Genomic DNA, 27,471 nt, shown 5'->3' with positions numbered 1-27,471 from the left:
TCCATAGCCAACATCATACTTAACAGTGAGAAGCTGAAAGCTTTTCCTTTAAGATCGGGAGCAAGACAAGGATGCCCACTCTCCCCACTTTTATTCAACATAGTTCTGGAGGCCCTAGCCCCGGCAATCAGACAACAACACAGAGAAATACAAGGAATCCAGATTGGTAAGGAAGAAGTTAAACTGTTACTGTTTGCAGATGACATGATACTGTACATAAAAAACCCTAAGAATCCACTCCAAAACTACTAGATCTAATAACTGAATTCAGCAAAGTTGTAGGATACAAAATTAATACACAGAAATCTGTTGCATTCCTATATACTAACGATGAATTAACAGAAAGAGAAATCAGGAAAACAGTTCCATTCACAATTCCATCAAAAATACCTAGGAATAAACCTAAATAAGAACATGAAAGGCCTATACCCTGAAAACTGCAAGACACTCAAGAGAGAAATTAAAGAGGACACTAATAAATGGAAACACATTCCATGCTCATGGATAGGAAGAATTAATATTGTCAAAGCAATCTACAGATTCAATGCAACCCCTATCAAAATACCAACAGCATTCTTCAATAAACCAGAGTAAATTCTTCTAAAATTCATATGGAACCATAAATGACCCCAAAGAGCCAAAGCAATTCTGAGAAGGAAGAATAAAGCAGGGGGAATTAAGCTCCCAGACTTCAAGCTCTACTACAAAGCCAGCAGTAATCAAGACAATTTGGTACTGGCACAAGAACAGATCCATGGATCAGTTGAACAGAATAGACAGCCCAGATATAAACCCAGGCATATATGGTCAATTAATATATGATAAAGGAGTCATGGACATACAATGAGGAAATGACAGCCTCTTCAACAACTGGTGTTGTCAAAACTGGACAGCTACATGTAAGAGAATGAAACTGAATTATTGTCTAAATCCATACATAAAAGTAACCTCAAAATGGATCAAAGACCTGAATGTAAGTCATGAAAACATAAAATTCTTGAAAAAATCATAGGCAAAAATCTCATAAATAAAAATATAAGCAACTTTTTCCTGAACACATCTCCTTGGGCAAGGGAAACAAAAGCAAAAATGAGCAAATGGGACTACATCAAGCTAAAAAGCTTCTGTAAAGCAAAGGACACATCAGTAGAACAGAAAGGCATCCTACAGGATAGGAGAACATATTTGTAAACAACATATCCAACAAGGGGTTAAAATCCAAAATATATAAAGATCTCACATGCCTCAATACTCAAAAAGCAAATAACCCATTTAAGAAATGGGTGGAGTATATTAACAGACAATTCTCCAAAGAAGAAATTCAGATGGCCAACAGACACATCAAGAAATGCTCCACATCGCTAATTATCAGGGAAATGCAAATTAAAACCACAATGAGATAATCACCTCACACCAGTTGGAATGGCCAACATAAAAAAGACTAGGAACAACAAATGCTGGTGAGGATGCAGAGAAAGGGGAACCCTCCTACACTGCTGGTGGGAATGTAAACTAGTTCAACCATTGTGGAAAGCAATGTGGAGGTTCCTCAAAAAACTAAAAATAGAAATACCATTGACCCAGGAATTCCACTCCTAGGAAGTTACCCAAAGAAAACATCTCAGGTTCAAAAAGACATTAGCATCCCTATGTTTCTTGCAGCACTATTTACAATAGCCAAGATATGGAAGCAACCTAAATGTCCATAAGTAGATGAATGGATAAAGAAGAGGTGGTGTATTTACACAATGGAATACTATTCAGCCATAAGAAGAAAACAAAATCTATAGGCAACAACATGGATGGAGCTAGAAGGTATTATGCTTGGTGAAATAAGCCAAGCTGAGAAAGACAAGTAACAATGAAGCAAAACTGAAGGAACAAACAGCAGCAGACTCACAGACTCCAAGAAGGGACTAGGGGTTACCAAAGGGGAGGGGTGTGGGAGGGTGGCTGTGGAAAGTGGACGACCAGGATTGAGGGTATTATAATTGGTACACATGGTTTGTGAGGGTTCACGGGAAAGACAGTGTAGCCCAGAGAAAACAAGTTATGACTATGTCATCTTACTCTACTGATGGATAGTGACTTCAATGGTATATGGGGGGGGACTTGATAATATGAGCGAATGTAGTAACCACTATGATTTTCATGTGAAACCTTCATAAGAGTGTATATCAATGATACTTTTATAATAATAATAATAAAAGTAGAGCTAAAGAAGATCCTTTTCAGTTTTAGAAAGGACCGATACTCTTTTTCTCTGTTTCTCTATGTATACTCTAGGTATCTGTAATATATATGAAAAGATATTTAGAAGAGATGAATACTAACCAGGTTTTGCTGCAGGTTAAAATCCAAGATTACTCTGAAACAGTTGGTTTAAGTTTTTATAGTACTCGGGGAGAGTTGAAATTTTCATTCTTGAGATTAGGGTAAAGGATTTTGTTAAGAACAGTATAGTTCACTTAGTGGGCCTTGTGATTATCCTACTTGAGGGCTGGCAATATATTGTAGGAGGGGGATTTCATAACGGCAACTGGGAAAATTAATCTCTCTTTGTTTAGAGCCTGCAATACAGTTAGGGAAATAAAGTACTTCAGGACATTCATGTCACTATAATATTAGTTTTATTTACATAGTGGGACCTTTTAAAATGCTATATTTTGCACAGTCCCGAAATTAATAAATTGCCAGTCAGAATAAATGAAATACACATGTTTTTATCTCATTTGTGATGGCATCTAATGTACAAGATATGTGTCTATGCTTCTTGTATCATAGGAGCTGAAGAATGTAAATAAGAGAGGAATGCATATGCAATTGCAGTCTCCTCCTCCTGCCATCACTTTCAGTAGAAGAGTGGTGGTTATTACTTCATGTCAGTGAAAGCTGTGCAGTGAGAGGCATTGCCTTATTCAAGCATTTTCTTCTGTATTGTGTAGCCTTTCCCTCTAGATTATTTTCTGTGGCTATTGTGTTTGAAGACTATTAGCCAAACTGTAAACTCCATTGTGTGTCTAGATGATGCCTGTTCCCATCTCCTTGCCATCGCTCCAGATCGTAATACCCTCCTCCCTCATGTCCCATCTATTTGCTTAACTCTTACATTTCTTCCTAGAAAAGGTATATAGTGTTCACTGAATTTGATCTGTATCTCCAACTAGTCCTTCTTCTGAACAACTGTATCATTTTTTGCTGAATTTATCTTATGCCAATTTGATTTTTTTAAATTATGGTACTACACAGATAACATAAAATTTACCATTTAGTCATTTTTAAGTGTACAGTTCAGTATTGCTAAGTATATTCACATTGGCATGTAGCCAATCTCTATGACTTTTTCCTTTCGTAAAACCGAAGTTCTAGAGCCATTAAACAATAGCTACCCTCCCGCCTCTCCCCAGCCCCTGGCAACTCCCTTTCTACTTTCTATCTCTGAAATTGACTACGCTAGATTGCTCTTGTAAATAATCACACTGTATTTGTCTTTTTGTGAGTGTCTTATTTGACTTAGCATTTTGTCCTCAAGGTTTTTCCATGTTGTAGAATATGTCTGAATTTCCTTCCCTTTTTAAGCTTGAATAATATTCCATTGTATGTATAACCTACATTTTTTATGCATTTATTTGTAGATGAACACAGGTTGCTTCCTTTAGCAGTTGTAAACAATGCTGCTGTGAACATGGGTGTAGTAATTTGTATTTTTTGAAATACTGTTTTATCAATATGATTGCCATCTCTCTTTACATGTCTATTTTAGTCCAAGCCTTGGAGGGCAGAGACTGTGTTTTAAACCCTTTTCAACCCTAAGTACTGGCTACAGCATTGTGCGTCTTTAATAAATAATGCTCAGTGATTGTTGGTAGAGCAGATTTACTTTGAAGTAACTCTTTTTGGCTATTTTTAATTCTTTGGAGGTAATTAGTCTTTACCTCATAAGTTAAAGGAAGGCAAATCTGAACTTTCTCTAAAAGATATAGTAATCTTGGAAATCTTAGATAATTACTGAAAGACGGCTAAGACGCTATTTCCTACTAGTTAACTTTTCTCGTCATTCTTAACGCAGACTAATGACTAGAACTAATGATTAACAAGAGGTGTAAGAGATTCTGAGAAACAGACAACAGCTATTTTGCTGACTAAACTTTAGTTCAAAATATTAGAGGTCTAGAAACAATAATAGTAGTGTCCAGTTTGTTCATCTTTCTTTTCTTATTTTTCTAAACATATTTCTAAAGGAAAATCATTCCAAATTTTGCCTAGCATATATCAGAAAATTTTTGAGTTGCCACTTGTAGAACTGAATTTTTTAGACAAAGATTATTTAGGCTAAAAAAATCTTTTTTTCAAATGATTCTCAAGTAGTTATTTTTCATAAATTGTTGTAAGATTGGCAATGCTCTACTTTTTAGGAAGTTAATGTTTTAAAATGAGTGTCCCCTAATACACACATGTATATTTGTACATATAAATGTAAATGTGTATGTGTCTGTCTCTGTATCTACTTGAGACTATAGACATATATACATAGATACTCTGATTTCATCCCTTTTCCCCACTTTTACCTTCCCGTGCAAGTTCTCTTTCCTATAGCACCCTTCTGGAGGAAGGACTTTATCTTTACTTGGCCTTACAAGTTCTAAGAACATTAGAACATTAGTTTGGCTTCAGTATGTTTTTTGGTTGTATTTTCTGGTCACAGTAGATTCAGAGTTTCAGAATTAATTCTTTAGTTTGTTCACCCATTTATTCATTCATTCATTCACTAATTTACTCATTTAACTTATGTTTGAAGGTGTACCATGTATCAGACCCTAAGTGCTGTGGACTTTACTCCATTTTCAGTGATAACCATATAAAAATTGTCATCTCAGATGGCAAGATGCTCCATGAAATGTATTGTTAATATTGTCAAGTGCTTTGCTCTCAATAACTTTAGCTTCAGATCTTGGATAGGGGTTGCATGAAAAGAATACTAGGTCAGAAAGTGTTGTGTATTGCCATTGTGTACAGTGTAGGTGGTGCTGTTTTAGAGGCAAATGGCTGCTCACTTTTTACTTTTAACTGTAGAAATATAAATTCTCTAGAAGGTGAGGTGGGAGGCAAAACCTTGAATACTGTCCTTTCCAATGTGTTTCTAAGTTCCATGTAGCACTACACAGACCACATTAGAATGCATTGACCATCAAAGGAAAAAACAAGTGGTCTAGATAGATACTTTAATCCAAATTAGCTCCTTCAAAACAGCTTATATAGAGGGCAAACTAAACTGTCTGTCACAAGCCGACCCTTTAGAAGGAATAACGGGAATTGGACCAGCAGATGTTGAACCAAATAACTTAGATGTGGTTCACTTTGCATCTGGAGCTATTTGCATATAAAGCCAACAGGAAAGTTCAAACATTTTTCTCAAGACATTGGCAGAGAGAAACCTGGAAGACAGATGCCTTTTTGATTTCATGGTTCAGTTTTTCCATTCTCCATTCTCCTGGCCAGGAAAACTAGGACAACAAACGGTCATTTTATTAATATCCTATTACCCTCCTAGCTAACCCTGTTTTTCCAGTTGAATCTGTGTTACACATCTACAAGAGTTCAGAACCTGAGTCCACACATTTTTGTTTGAGAAAAAATTGTCATGATATTTTTCTTCAAATTAATCTGTGGTTTGTACAAAGTCATAATAAACATTAACTGAATTCATTGGTCTGATCTATATTTGAAGTAGAATTTGAAGGTGACTTATTACATATTCCCATACCTGTGTTATAATAGGCAATAAGGGTAATGTTTAAAAACTTTCCATCCCTTCCTTTTTGTATCCACTTTAGACATTTTTGCCAGGACATAAACTGAATTTGCATTGTAGTGTAGTAATTTTTTAGTATCTTCATAAAGATTATTGAATGGAAGGTTGCCAGATAGTTTCTTGTACTTTCTGTTTTTTTTTCTTACCTCCCAGGTTATTACCTCATCTTCTTTTATTCTGGAGCCAGTTTTTATAAATGATAACTAAGATGATAGCTTCTATAAAGCTGTGAGTTATTATTACTCTACATGTAGACAATCATCCTTATGTGGGCTCTCACCATTTATGCTAGTTCCCGTCTTCATTAGTACGTAGAATAGGGAATATATCAGTGATGATTTGTTGTGACTTTGAAGATTAGGTTTGTGGTGTGGTTTAGAGTCAAATACCTCTGACTGTTGAGTGAGGAGTTCTGGCTTTGCCTTCAGCTAACTGTGTAACTTCTCTGAAACTCAATTATTTAATCTATAAATTGAGAACTAGACCATATCTAAGTGTTCTTCCAGATTTTGAGTTCCAAGTTTATTTTTTAATTTTTTTCTGGTTAGGGTGTCATAATATGAGTAGCTTCCACTAGGTGAATCATAGTGCCTGGTTTTAACTGTGTGGTCCAACTGACAGGACTAACCTAAGAAATTCCATTTGCCCCAAGAGCAGCTGTAAACATAGAACACAAATATTGATGTGAAGAATTACAATACATAAGAGAAACTTGATCTTTTTCTATATATTTTAATATTTATTAATTGCTCTCTAAACTGATTTTTCTTATATAGTATTTTATGGCACAATCTTTATCTGTTCTATCTGATTCTGAACTTGCTTTTTAGAAAGGCAGTGGTTTGACTTTTAGGATATTATAGAATACATTAAAAAATTTTTAAATAGAGAGTTGTAAGAAACTTTTCTTGTATTTCTTAAAAATGAAGGTTTGGCAGCAAATCTCTTTTTTTTAATTATAAGATGAAGATAGTGCTCCGACTCTATTATCATGATCCAGAGTTATCCCCTCCCCCCCAAAATATTTGTATTTGGCTCAGTAACTAATAGTAGAAATCATTTTTACTGTTATACCAATTTTTATAAATTTCTATTTAGCTATCATTCTGAGTTATGTTCTTTGGCCTCAGAAAATATTTATTGTTTTTGACAGGCACATACATACACATAGTACAAAGGCATGAAAGGAAAGGCAAAGCATAGTAAAGATACACAGTGAAAATTTCTTTTCTATCCTCATCACCTAGTCCTACTCCCCTGATAAAACTAGTTTTACCTTTTCTGTTCAACCCCCTGGATATCTTCCAGGCATATAAAAATGTGAATGTATCCTTCTTTTCACACAGATGACAGCATTTTGTATATATGTATGCATACCAGCACCTCTTGCTTTTTTCCCCATGTTCACTTGGAGGTATTTCTTCGGGACTGCATGTGGGTCTTCAGACTCATTGTAGTGCTTGCACGGTATTCTCTTGCGTGGGTGTGTCTGCTCAGGTAACCAGTTATTTTCCTCCCAATTTTTGCTGTTAGAAACAACCCTGTGGATTCTTGACATTCTCATATCATATTTTAGTAAGATTTATTTTACAGGAGTACCTATTTTTTGGGGTGTTTGGAAGCTCCAGAGAATCACGTGCTGTACTTTATTACCATGTTCAGGATTGTTTCTGGGGAGAGATCCCAACACGGATTCAAAGAAAGGGATGTGAAGAATATTCCTGTACATATTTTCAGCAAAGCTATTTGAATTTAGATGATCATTTATATAATTTTTGTGACTTCATAGAAAGGTTATTTAAAATTAATACATAATTTACTTACTTATTTTGCTCATATAAGCATAGAGAAAACATGTTTTCTAAGTCAAAATAATGTGAAATTTCATATTTATATGGTCAAATATAAGAAAACACTGATTACATTGAAGGTGTTGGTAATTTTATGAGGACACTGAAAATTAAATCTTCAGTTGACCATGGACTTTAGTGGTAGTATGGTAAGTTGAAATGCTCTTTAGTTGTCACATTGTATTTTTGAAATGTGTAAAATAATGTTCACTGTAACATTGTTTATAGTAGCCTCAAACTAGAAACTACCCAAATGCCCATCAAAAGTAGAAAGTTTAATATTTTGGGGTATATTTATATAGTAGAACCCTGCATACCTGGAAAATTAACAAACTTCAGCTATGTGTAACAACACGAAAGAATCTCATGAACATACGTACGCTCCGCATAGTCTCTTTAAGGGATCAATAAGAGGTCTCAGCTGACAAACTGTTACATACTTTCAGATGCTAGTTCTGGAATCTGTGAAGTCTAGAGCATCAGCCTCCCTTTGGAGCTTGGAATTACTGTTCTTCATGAAGATGAGGGCTCCACATTTTGGCTTGAAAGCCAGGCCTATGACTGGTTCAGAGCAAGCATGACGTCTGAATCTTCTAAGGCCAGCAGTGCCATTCTGTTGACTCAGGATGGCATGGCATGAGGCAGGGAGGGTAGAGTAGACTTCAGCTGTAGGGACTGTATGTGAACAGTGCAATATGAGACTGGGGTCAGTTTCCGTGTGCTTCAGTTCTCTGGTGTGGAGGTTAGAGAGAGGCCAAGGCCAGACCTGAGGCTTACAGATCTAGGTGCCAGTCTTTCCTTCCCTCCCTTCAGCTCTGAGGAGATTCTTAACGCCTGTCTATAGCTGGAAACAGTTCATTTTCCTGCTTGAGGCTTCACGAGTGGCCAGAGGGTTGAGTGGCCCACAGGAACATGAGACGGACGGGACAGTAGGACCAGCATCACCAGAGGCTTTGACTGACCTCTGCTGCTCACACTTCTTTGATGTCTCTGGACTGGTGTCTCTAATGAACACTGTTGTCAGTGAAGATGTAATCTTGCTAATAGGGATTTTATATCAGCTTGCACTTTGTGCCCAGCCAGGTTGAGTTCTCAGGTACTTCCTCCATTGTTCTGAAGGTTGGGTATTTGATCTCCTCAGACAGTGTCTCCAAGCCCTCGCTGCTCTTCTCATCTGTAGACACTGCATTCCTGGTACTTCTTCTCTGGGGAGTACCATGGTTTCTTGAGATTCTTGAATCTTCGGATTCTTTTCTGCTCCTGTTTCCTACTGTGTTTATCTATTCTACAACCCATCTATCAGCAAATTCCATAGGTTCTAATTTTAGTCAAATGTGGGAATCTTTTAAGTTTTTCTCTACTCCCCTGGGTAGGACCCCAGGAAAGGCCACCGTCTTATCTTTTCTATATGACTAGCAGCCTTTTCCCTGCATATACTCTTATGCTCTTCCCTCCTTTCTTTTAGTGATAGCGCGGGTCTGGGGCACATTGAATGCTCAGTAAGTGTTGGTTATTTGTGGAATTTCATTTTAACGTTTAGAAGTGTTGAGGATTTTTTTCATTTATGCAGATTCCTGACTATCAAAGTATAAAACACATTACTTGACTAGTTTTGGAGGTTTTAAATTTGACCTATTACTATGATACCCCTGTGAATATTTTGTTGTAATCTCTACATCAGGTATAAAAGTTGTGCCTATTAGGATATTTTCTTGAATAAATCATATAAAATAATTGCAGTTATAAATCCTGCATACTTTGGGCATTGCTGTTATGCCTAATCAAAGTCTTTATTAACCCCATTCTGATTTCTGCAATTAATTTACATTACTCTATTGGCTTGCAGCCAGTTATGTATTCAAATTTTTGTTTGCTGTAAAGCCTTGCTAAAGTGAAGATATAATCATTTTCAGTAATTTCATTGTGAAAATTTCTGTTGTTTAAATTAAAATTGAAAATATTTTGAGGTTTGTTTTCTTGAATTGAATGTGATAAAGGCTAATGTTATTGTGGACTGCCTCAGATAGATTGTTGTGCATAATGGACCTTTAATAATGGCCAAGTAATTTTAGAATAAATAACACAGTGACTACCTAAAGTACTTAAAAATCAGAACAGAAAGATACTTAGGGATATAGCTTGAAACTGTGCTTAAATAGTAAAATTTTCACCTAATTAATCCTATAGAAATTTTGCCTGACATACATGTTTTGATCATTTTGTGTCTGTCAAGTCTGAAGTCATAATAAAGGAAAACAGACCAAATGTGATTTTCAGCTAATGGGATAGGAATCTTAATTTAATTTGGCTGACCTCACAGAGGTGACAAAACACTATAATCAAGCATTGCATTAGTGTAGTTATTAAAAAACCATTTAGCCAACAAAATTGCTCTTTTTTTTTTTTTAAACCATTCTCTTAACATTGTGTGGAAAACAACAGCAAGTGAAATAAAGGAACTTTTTGCTGAGGGAGTTGTTGATTTGCCTAGTGAGTAAACATTTACTGGATTTACCAATCCAGTAGTTTCCTAAAAGAAAAATCTTCAGGTATTCTAAATCTTTGGTCTGATGATCTAAGCATGTACTTTGCTTTGATGGAATACGCCTGATGAAATTTGTGAATTGTATTTTTCCTAAAATTTTAAAGATAGATTAGATTCTCATTGGTTATGATCCTGTTTGAAGTTAGGGGTAAGACTACATTCTGCTTTGTCTTTGTTGATCTTTTAATTTTCCTGTTCAATAATTATTCATTGTTTACCAAGAATAGGGGGAACAGTGGATGACAAACAAGATAAACGATGCCGTAATTTGTTACATTAACCTTTGTTAAGTGGAGCACAGGGTGCTAGAGGATGAGTTGTGGCTTAACAACTGGCCAAAAGAGAAATTGAAATAGAAAAGTTTATTACTCACAGGTCCTGGAGGAAGGACACAGCATGACTCAAGAGGCCACCCAGGAAGGTCAAGGTAGAGTGCAAAGAGTGATAGTACATGGGACATGTGCCATTATTAGGGTCTGTGTGTGGAGCCTTTGGGGTTCCCAGGCTAAGGCTGGATCGGTCAATTCAAACAAAAGAGCAGGATTTTGGTAATCTCCATGAGGGTCTTATCTAAGAGGTGCACACGGGGAAGGTCCTGGGAGGCAGGGGACACTGTTATAAAGGATGTTGAGGAAGTCATATCAGGAATTTACATTTGCTTGTGACTCTGTGGGTTATTATGCAGGGAGCGTGCTTGCGTGAGAGGGCTAGTGTTGGTTTAGGCCCCTGGGGCTGCTTCACCAAAATGGATGCTGAGGCAGCAATACCACGGAGCAGCTCAGGCTGATCACAGAAATTAAACAAATAATTACAGATAATTAATTAATTATAACTAGGTGTAGTGAACATTAAAGTTCCTATGGCCAGCATCCTCACCTGACCCTAAACTACTTGCTGATGTAATTGGCCTTACTGTAGGCTAGTGTTTACATATTTGTTGGCAATGCGCCATTATTATTGGTGTTAGTATGTAAAGAGCCCTGCCCAGAAGCAGAGACAGAGACGGATTGTGAAGGCCCCAGTGGCAGATGTGATTCCAGCACTCAACCTGCCACTGTGAGAATAAAGTTTGGTATAAACCCTTTTACCCCTAACATCCTGCTGTTATTCTGTCTTACCGAATCCGGAGTGAACTTGCCTGGCAGTAATCCCCCCTCGGGCGGGACACTGGGATATCCTTTTAAGGCTCGATACAAGGTGTCAGAATAGTGGGAACAGAGGGTGAGGTGGGCGCTGCATTATAGCCAGAAAGGATATTAGACCACTACCTGAATCTAAATAGGGGCCAGGAGGGCAAAGTCCTAGGATGTTTCAGGAGGGGAAGGGCTTGTCTAATGGAGGTGGAAGCTTTGCAGCAGAGAAGAGGGAAATGGAAAGAACATCCTGCTTTTTTTTTTAATTTAAGTATTATTGATATACACTCTTATGAAGGTTTTACCTGAAAAAACAATGTGGTTACTACATTTACCCATATTATCAAGTCCCCACCCACACCCCAGTGCAGTCACTGTCCATCAGTGTAGGAAGACGCCACAGATTCACATTCACTGTGTGCCTTCTCTGTGCTACACTGTTTTCCCCGTGATCCCCCACACCATGTGTAGTAAACATAATACCCCTCAATCCCCTTCTCCCTCCCTCCCCACCCACCCTCGCACACCCCTCCCCTTTTGGTAACAACTAGTTCCCTCTTGGAGTCTCTGAGTCTGCTGCTATTTTGTTCCTTCAGTTTTGCTTCGTTGTTATACTCCACAAATGAGGGAAATCATTTGGCACTTGCCTTCCTCTGCCTGGCTTATTTCACTGAGCATAATGTCCTCCAGCTCCATCCATGTTGTTGCAAATGGTAGGATTTGTTTCTTTCTTATGGCTAAATAGTATTCCATTTGCATATGTACCACATCTTCTTTATCCATTCATATACTGATGGACACTTAGGTTGCTTCCATATCTTGGCTATTGTAAAAGTGCTGCGATAAACATAGGGGTGCGTATTTCTTTTTGAATCTGAGAAGTTGTGTTCTTTGGGTATATTCCAAGAAGTGGGATTCCCAGGTCAAATGGTATTTCTATTATTAGTTTTTGAGGAACCTCCATACTGCTTTCCACAATAGTTGAACTAGCTTACATTCCCACCAGCAGTGTAGGAGGGTTCCTCTTTCTCCGCATCCTCGCCAGCATTTGTTGTTCTTAGTCTTTTTGATGCTGGCCATCCTTACTGGAGTGAGGTGATCTCTCATTGTGGTTTTAATTTGCATTTCCCTGATGATTAGTTATGTAGAGCATCTTTTCATGTGTCTGTTGACCATCTGAATTTCTTCTCTGGAGAAGTGTCTCTTCATATCCTCTGTCCATTTTTTAATTGGGTTATTTGCTTTTTGGGTGTTGAGGTGTGTGAGTTCTTTATATATTTTGGATGTTAACCCCTTGTTGGATATGTCATTTACAAATATATTCTCCCATACTGTAGGCTGCCTTTTTGTTCTGTTGATGGTGTCCTTTGCCGTACAGAAACTTTTTAGTTTGATGTAGTCCCATGAGTTCATTTTTGCTTTTGTTTCCCTTTCTCGAGGAGATGCGTTCAGGAAAAAGTAGAACATCTTGCTTTTTAAGTATTAACTTTTGACATTGAAAATACTCTTAATTTTTTATGTTTATTTTCTGAATTTTTAATTAATCATCTGATTATTTGCTCTGTTTTGTCAGGTTTATTCTTCTATTTTTCCTAATTTAAAAATATTTGATGCTTGTATCATTTAACCTTTCTTTTTAAATATTTAAAGTAATAGCATTCAAGCCTATAATTTTCCCATAGATAATTACTTTAACTGCATCTTGCCAGTTTTGATTTTTTTAAAGAAATCCTTTAGTTATAAATATTTTCTAATATTTGTTATGAACTGATGCTTGTGGTTTTAAGTATTTCTTATTTATAACTATAGGAGTTTGCTAGTTATTTTTATTTTTATTGTTTCCTAATTTGATTGCCTTATGGCCTGAGAAAGTAGTTCAGTACAAATTATTTTTATTTTGATGAGATTTGTCTTGTATCAGGTGCTATCTGAGGCTTGACATCAACTGGGAGCTTGGGTTCTAGGATCAATATATTATATTTAGTTCACTCTTACTTTGAGAATATAGTCCTTTGTGGGCCGAGGTTTGTGGGGGACAGTCCTTGAGTAGGTCCTGAACTTCACTTTTGTGTCCTGTGTCTTTGAGGTCATGAAAACCAAAGCTGAGGTTTACAAAGTTTGGCAGATGTCTTCAATGCAAAAACTTGCCTATTTCTTTTTGTCGCATAGTTTACTTAGCTTTTGCCTGAGTATTTCTGTTTTCACCAGATCCTCAGTTAAGTTGATTTTAGTTTTTTTATATTACTCTGTACATTAATTGCTTTCTTCGGAGGTTAATCAGGTTCCCAGTCTCCCATACATTTGGAAACAAGTTCCAGGATTTTTTAAATTAAAAACTCTTTACACATATATTCTACTCTTGATGCCTGTTTTTTGTTGATTTCATTGAAAGTGAAAAAATATTTACCTAAAAAATTAAGCTTCTGGTGCTTGTTTGCTAGATTTTCATAATGGATATGTTTCAACTGCTAAGACATGTATGTATCTTACTGTGTGTTAGTCTTGTATCACTGCAATATATTTGTTAATTAGACATGCCAGATGTGCTTGTATTAAAATTCTTTTCCTCTTATATTCATGAATAATGTAAACCATAAATTTATGTATCCTGGTTATCTTTAAGAATGGTATCTTCACATTAATTGAATGTTTTGTATGTATGATTCTTACGATTTTTGAGTTACATTTCTTTAGAAAGAAAAGGCATTGTTAATGGTCATGATAATAGTGTTTAGAGTTTAAGCCTGATGTATGTCATTTTGGATTCAGTGGGTATAAACCAAATATTGTTTCCTATGTTTTCTTATGGTTAAAGTGAACTAAACAGTCAACGTACATCACATGTATCTAATGAAAATAATAGTTGTCTTCTTTCCCTTGATGAGAAGGATATGAATTACATGAACTGTTCACTTCTGGAAAGTAGTTCACACATTTTCATATTTCTTTTGTACACATATTATAGTTTGGTGTGTATCCTGTCAAGTGCTAATGGCTGGACTGGGGGTAGATTGTAATTTTTGCTCTATTCAGAGTGCTGAGTCAGTTTCTTAGGTTTTTGAGTTTGAAGCAATCTTTCAAGTTTTAGTTTAGAAGAGCTCTTCATTGTTTTGCTTATTGTAAAGACTTCTGTGTAGATTAAAAAAATATGATGTAACAGAATAGTTACTGTAAACATTTTTGCATTCGTTGAAATTTATATGTATATTTGTATGGGTTAATATATGGTTAGTACATGTGTAATTTAGAGAAATTTCAGCTTTTTGTTTTTAGATTTTTAATTTTATAATTATATTTTACTTTCCTGCTCAGGCTTACGGGAAATTAAATTTCAAAGATACGCTAGTAGTTCTCCTAAAGGCTAATTGAAGCCATATTTCCCAAGCCCAAAACTTACAGTGATGTATTTATAGGTTTGGTAAGTAATATAAACATTTCTATGTAACACCATGTAAAGTGGACATTAAAATTAATAAATGCTTCAGAATTGAAAAGATTTATGTTCAAATATATTTTTATAAGAATAAGTCTTAAACTCACCTTCATAGTAAGGGAACAATTTAGAGACTTGTAAATGAATTATTGTGAAAGAATATATGTAATATTCATCAGGAATTCTATAGATAATATGTGAATTAAGTTAATGTTTTTTTTTAATAGGGTAATCAGTTTCTGGTATATAAAATGCTCTTTATTTTATAGCTGTGTCTTGAAATGGCATTGCCTTTTTGGTTAATCCATTTATTTAACTTGAGCAAAAGCTGAATATAATTGCACTGTTCAGTGCTCAGTTTATTGTGTTTAATAAACAGTTTATTCTGTTTAGTACATCATCCCCCCTTTTTGCTTTCACTTCTCTCAGAGAGTTCACATTTATATAATATCTCATCTAAGCTATTATAAATACTATCTTAACTGTGTTCTGTATCTTCTGTATTATTGTATACATGGTTTCCAGAACAGTCTTTATAGAGTCCAAACTCCATGTTCTCATGTCAGGCATTCAAGGTCCACGATTATTTGAATTTGGCCTATGTTGACTTTTAACTCACTGCTACCCCTGACATTCCCGTGGTCCGGTAGACGGAAGTGACCTGTGCTTCCCAGCATGTGCTCCCGCTATGTTCTTACTCTGGTTCTCTGGTCTGATTTTGCTCTCCAGCTGAAATATTCTTCTCTGTTGCTGCTCACTGGTTCGGGTCACATGCTTTCTTCAAGGCGTAGTTTAAATGTCCTGCACTGAGCTTTCCTCAGTCACTTCTCCAACTCCCTTGATCCTCACTGGATCGGGACATGACTGTTCTTTTCTGTTAAGTCCTGTTTTTCTGAGTCATTTCATGCTGTTAGCTATTCTCTCCCAGGTTGATGGTTATGATGCTGCACTCTTGTTCTCTCCTACCTCTCTGATCCTTTCTTTTGACTTCTTCACTTTATTATCATCTTTCTCTCTTCTCCTTAAAAATTGTTTTCTATGGTTCTATCCTTGACCCTTTTGTTTTTTCACTGGTGAAATCTTTCAATTGAGGATATTCTGGTTGGTGCTTTTATGCTTGACTTTCTTTAGAGCTTCAAGTTTACATTTTTAACTGCCTTTCTGGCTCTTTCAATCTGGTAGGTTCCATATATATCTTTTCCTTTTTCTTTTTTTTATTTTTTTATTAAGGTATCATTGATACACAATCTTATGAAGAATTCACATGAGCAACATTGTGGTTACTACAGTCACCCATATTGTCAAGTTCCCCCTATACCCGATTGCAGTCATTGCCATCAGCCTAGAAAAATGCTGTAGAGTCATTACTTGTCTTCTCTATGCTATACTGCCTTCCCTGTGACCCCCCTACATTATGTGTGTTAATCATAATTCCCTTTAATCCTCTTCTCTCTCCCTCCCCACACACCCTCCCCACCCGTTCCCTTTGTTAACTGCTAGTTCTTCTTGGGTTCTGTGAGTCTGCTGCTGTTTTGTTCCTTCAGTTTTGCTTTGTTGTTATACTCCACAAATGAGTGAAATCTCTGGTACTTGTCTTTCTCTGCCGGGCTTATTTCACTGACTGTAATACCCGCTAGCTCCATCCATGTTGTTGCAAATGGTAGGATTTGTTTTCTTTTTATGGATAAATAATATTCCATTGTATGTATGTACCACCTCTTCTTTATCCATTCATCTATTGATGGACACTTAGGTTGCTTCCATATCTTGGCTATTGTAAATAGTGCTGCGATAAATGTAGGGGTGCATATGTCTTTTTGAATCTGGCATCTTGTTTTCTTTGGGTAAATCCCTAGGAGTGGAAATCCTGGGTGAAATGGTATTTTTATTTTTAGTATTTTGAGGAGCCTCCATAGTGCTTTCCTCAGTGGTTCAACTAGTTTACATTCCCACCAGCAGTGTAGGAGGGTTCCCCTTTCTCCGCATCCTCGCCAGCATTTGTTGTTGTTTGTCTTTTGGATGTTGGACATCCTTACTGGTGTGAGGTGATATCTCATTGTAGTTTTAATTTGCATTTCCCAGATAATTAGTGATGTGGAGCATCTTTTCATGTGTCTGTTGGGCATCTGAACTTCTTCTTTGGAGAAGTGTCTGTTTATATCCTCTGCCCATTTTTTAATGAGGTTATTTACTTTTTGGTTGTTGAGGCATGTGAAGTCTTTAAATATTTTGTATGTTAACCCCTTATCGGATATGTTGTTTACAAATACATTCTCACATACTGTAGGATGCCTTTTTGCTCTGCTGATGGTGTCCTTTGCTGTGCAGAAGCTTCTTAGGTTGATGTAGTACCATTTGCTCATTTTTGCTTTTTGTTTCCCTTGTTCAAGGAGATGTGTTCAGGAAAAAGTTGGTCATCTGTGTATTACAAAGATTTTTGCCTATGTTTTCTTCTAAGAGTTTTATGGTTTCGTGACTAACATTAAGGTCTTTGATCCATTTCGAGTTTACTTTTGTGTATGGAGTTAGGCAATAAACCAGTTTCTTTCTCTTCCATGTAGTTTCCCAGTTTTGCCAACACCAGTTGTTGAAGAGGCTGTCATTTCCCCATTGTATGTCCATGGCTCCTTTATCATATACTAATTGACCATATATGTGTGGGTTTCTATCTGGGCTGTCTATTCTGTTGCATTGATCTATGGGTCTGTTCTTGTGCCAGTACCAAATTGTCTTGATTACTGTTGGCTTTGTAGTAGAGCTTGAAGTTGGTGAGTGTAATTCTCCCCCACTTTATTCTTTCTTTTCAGGATTGCTTTGGCTATTTGGGGTCTTTGGTGGTTCCATATGAATTTTAGAATGATTTGCTTTAGTTCACTGAAGAATGCCATTGGTATTTTGATAGAGATTGCATTGAATTTGTAGATTGCTTTAGGCAGGATGGCCATTTTGACAATATTAATTCTTCATATCCATGAGCATGGGCTGTATTCCCATTTATTGGTATCTTCTTTAATTTCTCTCATGAGTGTCTTGTAATTTTCAGGGCATAGGTCTTTAATCTCTTGGTTTAGGTTTAATTCCTAGGTATTTTATTCTTTTTGATGCAGTTGTAAATAGAATTGTTTTCCTCATTTCTCTTTCTGCTAGCTCATCTTTAGTGTATAGAAATGCAACATATTTCTGTGTATTAATTTTGTATCCTGCAACTTTGCTGAATTCAGTAATTAGATCTAGTAGCTTGGGAGTGGATTCTTTAGGGTTTTTTATGTTTGGTATCATGTCATCTGCAAACAATGATAGTTTAACTTCTTCCTTGCTAATCTAGATGCCTTTTATTTCTTTGTGTTTTCTGACCTCCAGTACTATGTTGAATAAAAGTGAGGAGAGTGGGCATCCTTGTCTTGTTCCCAGTCTTAGAGGAGAAGCTTTCAGCTTTTCACTGTTAAGTATGATACTGACTGTGGGTGTGTCATATATGGCCTGTATTATGTTGAGGTACTTGCCCTCTATACCTATTTTGTTGAGAGTTGTCATGAATGGATGTTGAATTTTGTTGAATGCTTTTTCAGCATCTGTGTAAATGATCATGTGGTTTTTGTCCTTCTTTTTGTTGATGTGGTGGGTGATGTTGATGGATTTCCAAATGTTGTACCACCCTTGCATCCCTGGGATGAATCCCACTTGATCATGGTGTATGATCCTCTTGATGTATTTTTGAATTCGGTTTGCTAATATTTTATTGAATATTTTTGCATCTTTGTTCATCAGGGATATTGGTCTGTAATTTTCTTTTTTTGTTGTGTCTTTGTCTAGTTTTGGTATTAGAGTGATGCTGGCTTCATAGAATGAGTTTGGAAGTATTCCCTCCTCTTCTATTTTTTGGAAAACTTTAAGGAGAATGCGTATTATGTTTTCTCTAAATGTCTGATAAAATTCAGCGGTGAATCCATCTGTTACGGGAGTTTTGTTCTTGGGTAGTTTTTTGATTACTGATTCAATTTCATTGCCAGTAATTGCTCTGTTTAGGTTTTTTATTTCTTCCTTGGTCAGTTTTGGAAGGTTGTATTTTTCTAGAAAGTTGTCCATTTCTTCTAGGTTATCCAGTTTGTTAGCATATAGGTTTCTGTGGTGTCCATAGCATTCTCTAATAATTTCTTTGTATTTCTATGGTATCCATCGTGATTTTTTCCTTTTTCATTTCTGATTCTGTTTATGTGTATAGATTGCCTTTCTTTCTGAGTAAGTCTGGCTAGGGGTTTATCTATTTTGTTTATTTTCTCAAAGAACCAGCTATTGGTTTCATTAATTTTTTCTATTTTTTTTTCTTGTCCATTTTATTTATTTATGCTCTGATCTTTATTATGTCCCTCCTTCTGCTGACTTTGGGCTTCATTTGTTCATTTTCTAGTTTCAATAATTGTGAATTTAGACTATTCATTTGGGATTGTTCTTCCTTCTTTAAATAGGCCTGGACTGCTATATACCTCCCTCTTTCAACTGCCATTGCTGTATCCCTCAGAAGTTGGGGCATTGTGCGGTTGGTTTCATTTGTTTCCATATGTTGCTTGATCTCTGTTTTAATTTGGTCATTGATCCATTGATTATTTAGGAGCATGTTGTTAAGCTTCCATGGTTTGTGAGCCTTTTTGTTTTTATTCATACAGTTTATTTCTAGTTTTATACCCTTGTGATCTGAGAAGTTGGTACAATTTCAATCTTTTTGAATTTACTGAGGCTCTTTTTGTGGCCTAGTATGTGGTCTATTCTGCAAAGTGTTCCATGTGCATTTGAAAAGAATGTGTATCCTGCTGCTTTTGGGTGGAGAGTTCTGTAGACGTCTGTTAGGTCCATCAGTTCTAATGTGTTGTTCAATGCTTCTGTCTCCTTACTTATTTTCTGTCTGGTTGATCTGTCCTTTGGAGTGAGTGGAGTGTTGAAGTCTCCTAAAATGAATGCATTACATTCTATTTCCCCTTTTAATTCTGATAGTATTTATTTCAAATATGTATGTGCTCCTTTGTTGGTGCATAGATATAATGGTTATACACACACACGCACATGCCCACATATATATAGCTTCATCCATTTTCTTCAAATCTCAACATTTTATCATATTTGCTTTATCTTTATTCTTCCTTTCCTGTCTCTTCATTTTTCTTTTTTTCTTCCTCTTCTCAGTGTTTATTTATTGTACTTTTATTCGTATGCTAAGGCTGTATAGTCAAAGTACTGCATCCCAAAGGGAATTGGGTTAGTTTATGCCTTCCACCACTGTGCACACTGCCAGCCCCCAACCTTGTAATGTGATTAGATTATTCATTTGAAATATGGTTTAGTTAATTTGTTGGTCTGTATTTTCCATTTTAGAACCCAGTCCCCCCATTCTGCTTTTATTTCATTGAGTATGTAAAACACTAACTTAGTTCCAAAAAATCAGAACCATATTAAAAAAACTACACTCACAGAAGGAATATTTACACCATTCATTTCTTTTGTCTTTCCACTTCACTCCACTCATCCTCCACTCTCAGTCTCATTAATTCTGGCTTTACCTTCTCTGTGTTTTCTTTATGACAAATGAATGGATGCAGGTATCTGTTATCTTTTCAGATAATTAAGGGTCTTTGTGTGTTTTCTTTTTTGTGAATTATGTGTTCTCATTTTTTGTCCATTATTCTATTATTTTCAATCTTTTTCTCCCAAGTTTTGAATATTGTTTGTATGTTAAGAATATAACTCTTATCTGTGATACATATTACACATAGCATTTTTTTAAGTTTGCCAGCTATTGCTTAATTTTATTTAAGATATTTTTTGTTATTAATCTACAATTACATGAAGAATAAGATAATTTTTGACAGAAAAAATTTTTATATACTCTACAGCCAAATTTGGCAATTTTTCCTTTTATTGTATCTCGAATTGTGTCATAGTAAGAAGCCTTTTCTTATACCCAAGGTAAAGAGGAACTCAACTCAAATTTTCTTTTAATAGTTACATTGTTTCATTTTTTTATATTTATATCCCTGAACAGTTTGGAGTTAACTTTTTGTCTATAGTGTGAAATATGAATGTTATTTCATCATTTTCCAAATGTCTAATCAGTTGTTTTGGCACTGTTTATTAATAAGCCATCCTTGCTTTGTGGTTTGAAGTGCCATTTTTATCCTATATTTTAAGTTTCACACACAATGCATTTATTTCTGGACTTTCTGATGTGTTCTTCTGGTCTGTTTATTACTCTACCAAATAAATACACTTTTAATTATAAAGTACTTACCATGTTTTAATATCATTTATTACAGTGTATCTTAATATAGTCATAAGTATATTTTAAATAGTATTTTTTATTAAGCAGGGCTAGAATCCTTATACCTCTTCTTTTTAGTATTTTCCTGTCTGTCCTTCAGTTTTTAGTTTTTCCATGTGAAGTTTAATGTCCATTTATTTAGATCCTTTGTAAAAAACAGCTTATTGATAGTTCCATGAAGTTATTATTAGGCATATAAACTAAGAGAGGACTGACATCTTTATGAGTTTAGTTTCCATATCCGTTTAGAAGAGATGTCTTTACCTTTGTGAGGTCTAGCTTTGAGTCTTTCAGAAGTGTTTAAAGGTCTTCCTTATATTTCCTGCCAAGTTTATTCAGACTATTTCATCTTCTTTTTTGCTATAGAAAATAGTATTTTCTCCTCCATTATACCCTCTAAATAGTTACTGTTTTTTCATATGAATGCTACTGATTTTTTTTTGTTAAGTTTAGATCCTGCTACTTCATTGAATATGTTGTTTGAGTTAGTAGGAACATGAGATAGTTTTCCCCTTTGCTTCTATTTAGTGTCTTTCGCTTAACTGCATTGGCTCATGCCTTTAGTGTGGTGTTAAATGGTATGGAAATGGTAGGCATTGATTGTTTTGTTTTTGATCTTAGGAAATACCTTTAGTTTTTCTCTGTTAATTAACTTGCTGACTTTAGGCCTAAGGTCTATATCATGTTGAGAAAGTATCCATCAATTCCTGTTTCTTGACTGTTTTTAACAGATGTGGGTGTTTGACTTTATCAAAAGGATTTTCAGAGTCTTAGATGGAGATCATTACATCATTTTGTCTTCAAGTCTTTTAATATGTAATGTTATATTAATGAATTCCCTAAGAGTGAACTAGCCTTGCATTCCTGAAGCAAATCTGACTTGTTCACTGCATATTATTTTCTCAGTATGGTGTTAGATTCTGTTATTAATATTTCATTTAGAATTTTACCTTGACAAATAGAAGTGATACTCTAAAAATCTTGTCTGTTTTTATATACCTTTTTAAAAATCAGGCTTAACTATCAATGTTATGTTAATCATGTATAATGCTGATGACATTTTCCTTCATTTCACAAGGCTCAGGAATAATTTTAGAGCATTGAGATTATCCATATTTTGAATTTTTGGTAGAAATCCAATTGAAATTCTTTATCTGTGCGATAGTTGCCTGATAACTTTGTTTTCCCCTAGGAAATAAGTTTATTTTTAAGAGTATTTCATTAAGCTTTAATCAGAGTATCTTCTATAAATTATATTTCTGTGGAGAATTGCCCATGTTATCTAGATTCTCAAATTTATTTACTTAAACTTCTATAGTGGAATTTTATGATCAAAAATTTTTTTTGGTTTAAGTATGTTCCTCTTGTCATTTAATTTGTATTTTTGTACTTTTTTTTATAAATAAGTTAACAAATTTTTTTTTAGCTTTTTAGAAATTTGGGATTTTGATTAGATTTATTTTTTTCTTAATTTACTTAAATATCTGCATTATCTTTATGTTCTTCATTGTGCTTTTAAGTTATTAGTGTTTCTATTTTAGTTTATGAACTGGGAGCTCAACTCATTGCTCTTTTTTCATTGGTTGAAGTATTCGAGGCTATAGATTTTTTTCCAATCACTGCTTTAAATGTATTCCATAGATTGATATGTAATGTTTTAAATAACATTATTTCTTATCTGTAATATATTGACAGTGGGAAATTAAAATTATATTATTATTGTTGGGGCGATAGAGTAGGTGAAAAGATTCCCAGAAAAGCTTGTTTTGAACATTGACAAATGATAATTTCCAAGACAGCCTACATTTACTGGATGTTTACCATGTACCTATCTAGTACAGCTAAGTAGTTTATATATATTATCCAATTTAAGCTGCATGACATTGTTTTGAGGTACACACTATTTTCCTATTTCAGAAGAGGAACTGTAGCTTAGAGAGGTTTGATAATTTGCCCAAGTCTTTATAACATTAAGTTGTTATTCAAATTTGAATCCATTTCTGACTCCACAGCCATCGGTTTTACTTAGGCAGTGATATTGTGATGTCACAGAGGTACTCAACAGTATGGCATAATCAGGGAACTGTTAGCACATGTGACTGGAGTGAAGTTGGCATTAAACGGTATCATTTCTGGCTTGGCAAAATAGTTCGCTGAGGGGCTCTTAACTAAGGTGGAAAACATGAAGCAAAGCAGGTTTATATAACATGATGGGTAAGTGCAGTGTACCTACTACACAGCTAAATGTAACTGTCTGGTAATTAGGTGAGTTTATGGATCTGGAGGTCTCTAGAGTGGTTTGTGCTAGAGATGTGAATTTAGAAGTCATTGGCTTATAGGTGATAATTTAAATAACGCATTTGAAAAATGGTGAGAATAATGTGAACATAGAGAAGCTTAGAGGTAGAGAAAACAACGAAACTTAATTGAGTGGAGAAAGAGCCTAAAACGGAAACAGGGAAAAGATAGTCAATATGTTAGGAGGAAATCTAGGGGCTGGAGCTGCCATGGTGCCAAGGGAAGAATTTCAAGGAAAAGGGAGGGTCATTATAGTCACATGGTCTAGAGAACTAAAGAAAGATAAAATAAGAAGTGTTCTTTGATTTAATAGTAACTGAAAGGAAATTTAATATCTTAAATGATGGGGTCCAGTGGAGTGATGAGGTTTGGGTGAGGAAACAGAAAATGGAGACAGGAATCACTGGAGACAAAAAATTTGATGATGAAGGGAAAGTGTGATAGGGTGATGGGAGCTGGTGGAGGGTGAGGCTGAGGGCGCCTCCCACCCACTCCCCCCATTTTCCTCCCTCAACCTCTCCCTTTCCCTTCCCCTTATTTATCGTGTCCTTCTTTTCTCCCTTTCCCTCCTTCCCTTTATTCTACCCACTTTCCCATCTTCCCCTAATATGATATACTTGAACATTTAATGTTACAGAATGAGAATTTAACTTGGGACAACATGACATCATGTCTTAGATTATGCTAATATGAATGACATAAAGAGATGTTAAAATATTTAAGTGTTAGATAGAATGATATTTTTAAGAGTTTCTTGAACCCAGGATCATAGCACACATACTCTTTATGCCTAGAAATAAATATACATGTCCAACAAATTTTAATCACCTTTGAAATAATAAGGACAATAGTATCATCATCTGGCTAAGAACTTTTAAGTATTTTAGTCCATTTAAACCTCAGCAGTAACTCTATGCCAATTTTGCAGATGAAGAAACTGAGGGAAGTTAAGTAAACTTGTCACTTGATCTACACGTGGTTTGGTAATATGGTCCCTGAGTCTATGCTTTTAATTGTAAGCCTGCATTATTCCCTCTTACTATACTGTAGTATTTATTTTCATGCCTTCAGAAATTCATTAGTAATATTTTTATTATAAATTATAATTCAGACTTAGAAGTTAGAATATTTTGATATTTTAGGGAAATCTGTTAGCATGTAGAATAGTGAAGATTACAAAAGAAGTAAGTTTCTGGAAAAGCTGTATCAAGTACAAACATGAGTTAAAATTCTAATTTTTCTGTATTTTAGTTAAAATAGTGAAATGCCTGTGGGGCAAGGTGGTAGAATACCTTATCCAGTATAGTACATAGTATATTGCTACCTTGCGTAGCAATAAAATACAATATTGCTACACAAAGAAAGTATATATAGTATAATGAAATGACCTCATAGAGTACTAATCAGAATTTGATACATTCTTTAGTGACTTTATAAATGTCTTTCTTCAGGGAAAAATGCAATTTCCACTGTGAGCTGCCTCCCATAATTTATGGTAGAACTTCGTTGACATTGCTACTGATGCCAATGTGGAATAAAGGTCTTTATAATTTGGAAAGTCAGAAGTATAAAAGGATTACTGCTAAAAATGAGTTACTCTTCTTAGAGTTTTAAAACACATAATACAATGTTTTTGAGTTTTTAGAAGGAATATTTGAAAATAAAGTAATATATATATATATGTAATCTATTTTGCCCTCATCAATGTTCTTATTTCATGCTTGGCGATTTATTTTCATGACCTTTTTCTGAGCCCTAATTACTATCTAATAATGTTTTGTTGTGAAACTAATTACAGAATTTATTTTAACATTAATTTTTCTATGGAAGTCACTCAGCAAACTAAAGTTGACGTTAACATCAAGTCTTTTGTCTGTTTCAAGAGAAGTAACACACAGACAGTTGGATTAGTTATTTTAAAGTAATTGCTATTCCTCTTAGCTCACTTTATTGTAATAAGTATTTGATGGATTTGCCTTACCTCCTGGGCCAGAACATCACTGAGTGTCTGGGTGCATCTCTCTTGCTCACCGCCGTCTCCTCCGTGCCTGGTGTCCCTGCCTGGTACCAGCAGGCGCACTTGTGCTTTTTCTTAATTAGCTGAATAGACAGGTAGTGTGTTTGAATACTTTCCATCAGTTGGAAATGCACTTCTTAGGATAATGTGTTAGTATCTACACACTAAGGCATTATGAAACAGTTCTGTTTGCCTTGGTCTCAATGGAAATCTATGTTAAATTTAGAAACACTAATTTTAGATTTCAAATAATGTTCCCTGAGGAATAAGGATAAAATCCTCATTTTCAGTCTCATTGCTTTTACTTTCCTTTTCCTTCCCCTCCCTCTACTCTCTTTCTTCCCTTCAGCCTGTCTTGTATTTTCTCTTTGACAATCCTTTATGTTCCCCCCCCTCAGTGTCTGGAGTCCATCTTTCTCCAGCTTCTCCTGAGACTGTGCTGGACCATGACGGCTGCTCCCCTTCCGCCGGCTGCCCTTCTTCTGAGCCCATCATTCCGTCACCAGAGAATGCGTGCGCAGACAACAGCCTGGTCAGCCAGACTGTTCCTAAAGCACAGGTAGGACAAGCATATTTTTATAGGAAGTTTGCATACTTAAATTGCGTACTGATTTAATTGAAGGTTCTCTGACTCTGATTTCTTTCTTTCTTTCTTTTTTTTTTTTTACCACCTTTTCTAATAAATATTTCTTTGGGTATTTTAACTTTGAGGCTTATATCTAGAATTTAAACAACTAAATAATATCTTGTTTTGTTCCACAAATACGAGTTACCAGAATATGGTTTGAGTATGTCATTTATTGAAATTGATTTAGCTTGCATTTAAATCTTGAACTTCAAAAGGGAAAATAACTACCAAAAAAACAACAAAAAACAATATTTCCTTTTCTATGTAATATATCTTTTGCCATATGTTATCAGGTACTAGTATGTTCCTTGCAATTTTAGAAGCCAAAAAGACAATGGTCAATAGGGCTTATTCATTCAAATATTTATTGACCTAAGCATTGTGCTACATGCTGGTATCAGTCCAGATTTCCAAAGTGCTGTACATAATCTTGAGTCACCTGTTATCTTTATTAGAAAGTGATGATCAATTAGAGGTAATTGATAAATTTAAAATTCTGATTTGAAATATTTGTTTATGTCTGTCTAAAATATAAACAGATTGTGTGTACGTGTGTAAATCCCAAAATTGGTATCATATGTATTTATATTCAAGTATATACTTTTAAGCATAAGAAAAAGTTTAAAAGTTTTTTAATGCTTCGCTTGTATAATAATATGCCTTAGACTCCAAAGTTTATAGGTAATTGTGTTTCTTGCTACAAAGATGGGGTTGTTGTACCAGTTTGAGGCCTTCTGTTGATTTATTTAAAGGATGAAATAATTTTGGAACCTTTTCTATAACTTAATTTCCAAATGTGGTTTCTGGTGCCCTTTGGATGTTTTCATTATTGGTACAGTATAAACTTTTTCTCTTGTGTGTGTATGTGTTTTTTTAATGTGGTTTAGACTCAGCAATCAACACGTACTCATCTGGAAATCTCCCTTTTCCCATTACATTTAACTGATGAGAAAAGTAATGGAACCATAGCTCTTGAGGATGATTCTGAGGGCCCTGGAACCGATGCCTCAAACATACAGCTTCAGCAGAAAATTTCAAGTCTGGAGACTAAACTCAAAGTTTCTGAAGAAGAAAAACAGAGAATTAAAAAGGTATATTTACATTTGCCTAAAAAACAAATATTCGAGTTGCATGTAGTAGAAATTTGACATAATCCCAATCTCTGATTAAAAACTCTCAGCAGTGGAAGGAGATACTGTAGAAGATACCAACCCTTTGCTATAGGTTAAATCAGTTTTAGGAGTTTATCACTTTGGAAAGTCTTTGTAAGAAATCTTAAGTTTTAAATATGTACTTTTAACATATGAACATTTTCTACTAGATTTTTTTCAACTCTAAATAATGCTTTCCTTCTGGTTTGCTTTTACTTGCTTCAAACACAGGTAGTATTATGTCTCTTATGCAGAACAGAAGATTTGTAACTTTGTCTTGTCCCTATGGGAAGT

General features: G+C 35.2%; 1 protein-coding gene across 11 annotated transcripts in view; it reads left to right on the top strand.

Annotated features, from left to right (window-relative positions):
• Positions 1 to 27,471, top strand: part of CCDC91 (coiled-coil domain containing 91) — a 304,590-nt gene that overhangs the window by 88,780 nt on the left and 188,339 nt on the right. For 5 of the 11 annotated variants that reach the window (XM_037020378.2, XM_073223944.1, XM_073223941.1 and 2 more), the window contains exons 4-5: positions 25,797 to 25,957; positions 26,914 to 27,117. In XM_037020378.2, coding sequence (XP_036876273.2) covers positions 25,797 to 25,957; positions 26,914 to 27,117 — 365 coding nt within the window. Of the gene's footprint in view, positions 1 to 23,158; positions 23,298 to 25,796; positions 25,958 to 26,913; positions 27,118 to 27,471 lie in introns of those variants that run through there. The other 6 variants (XM_073223938.1, XM_073223939.1, XM_073223943.1 and 3 more) reach the window with 5 other exon arrangements.

Source organism: Manis javanica, chromosome 15 (genome assembly GCF_040802235.1).
Source record: "Manis javanica isolate MJ-LG chromosome 15, MJ_LKY, whole genome shotgun sequence".
In the NCBI taxonomy this organism is placed as follows: domain Eukaryota; kingdom Metazoa; phylum Chordata; class Mammalia; order Pholidota; family Manidae; genus Manis; species Manis javanica.
The sequence above is the reverse complement of the archived record's forward strand: the minus strand, read 5'-3'. Positions and strand labels throughout refer to the sequence as shown.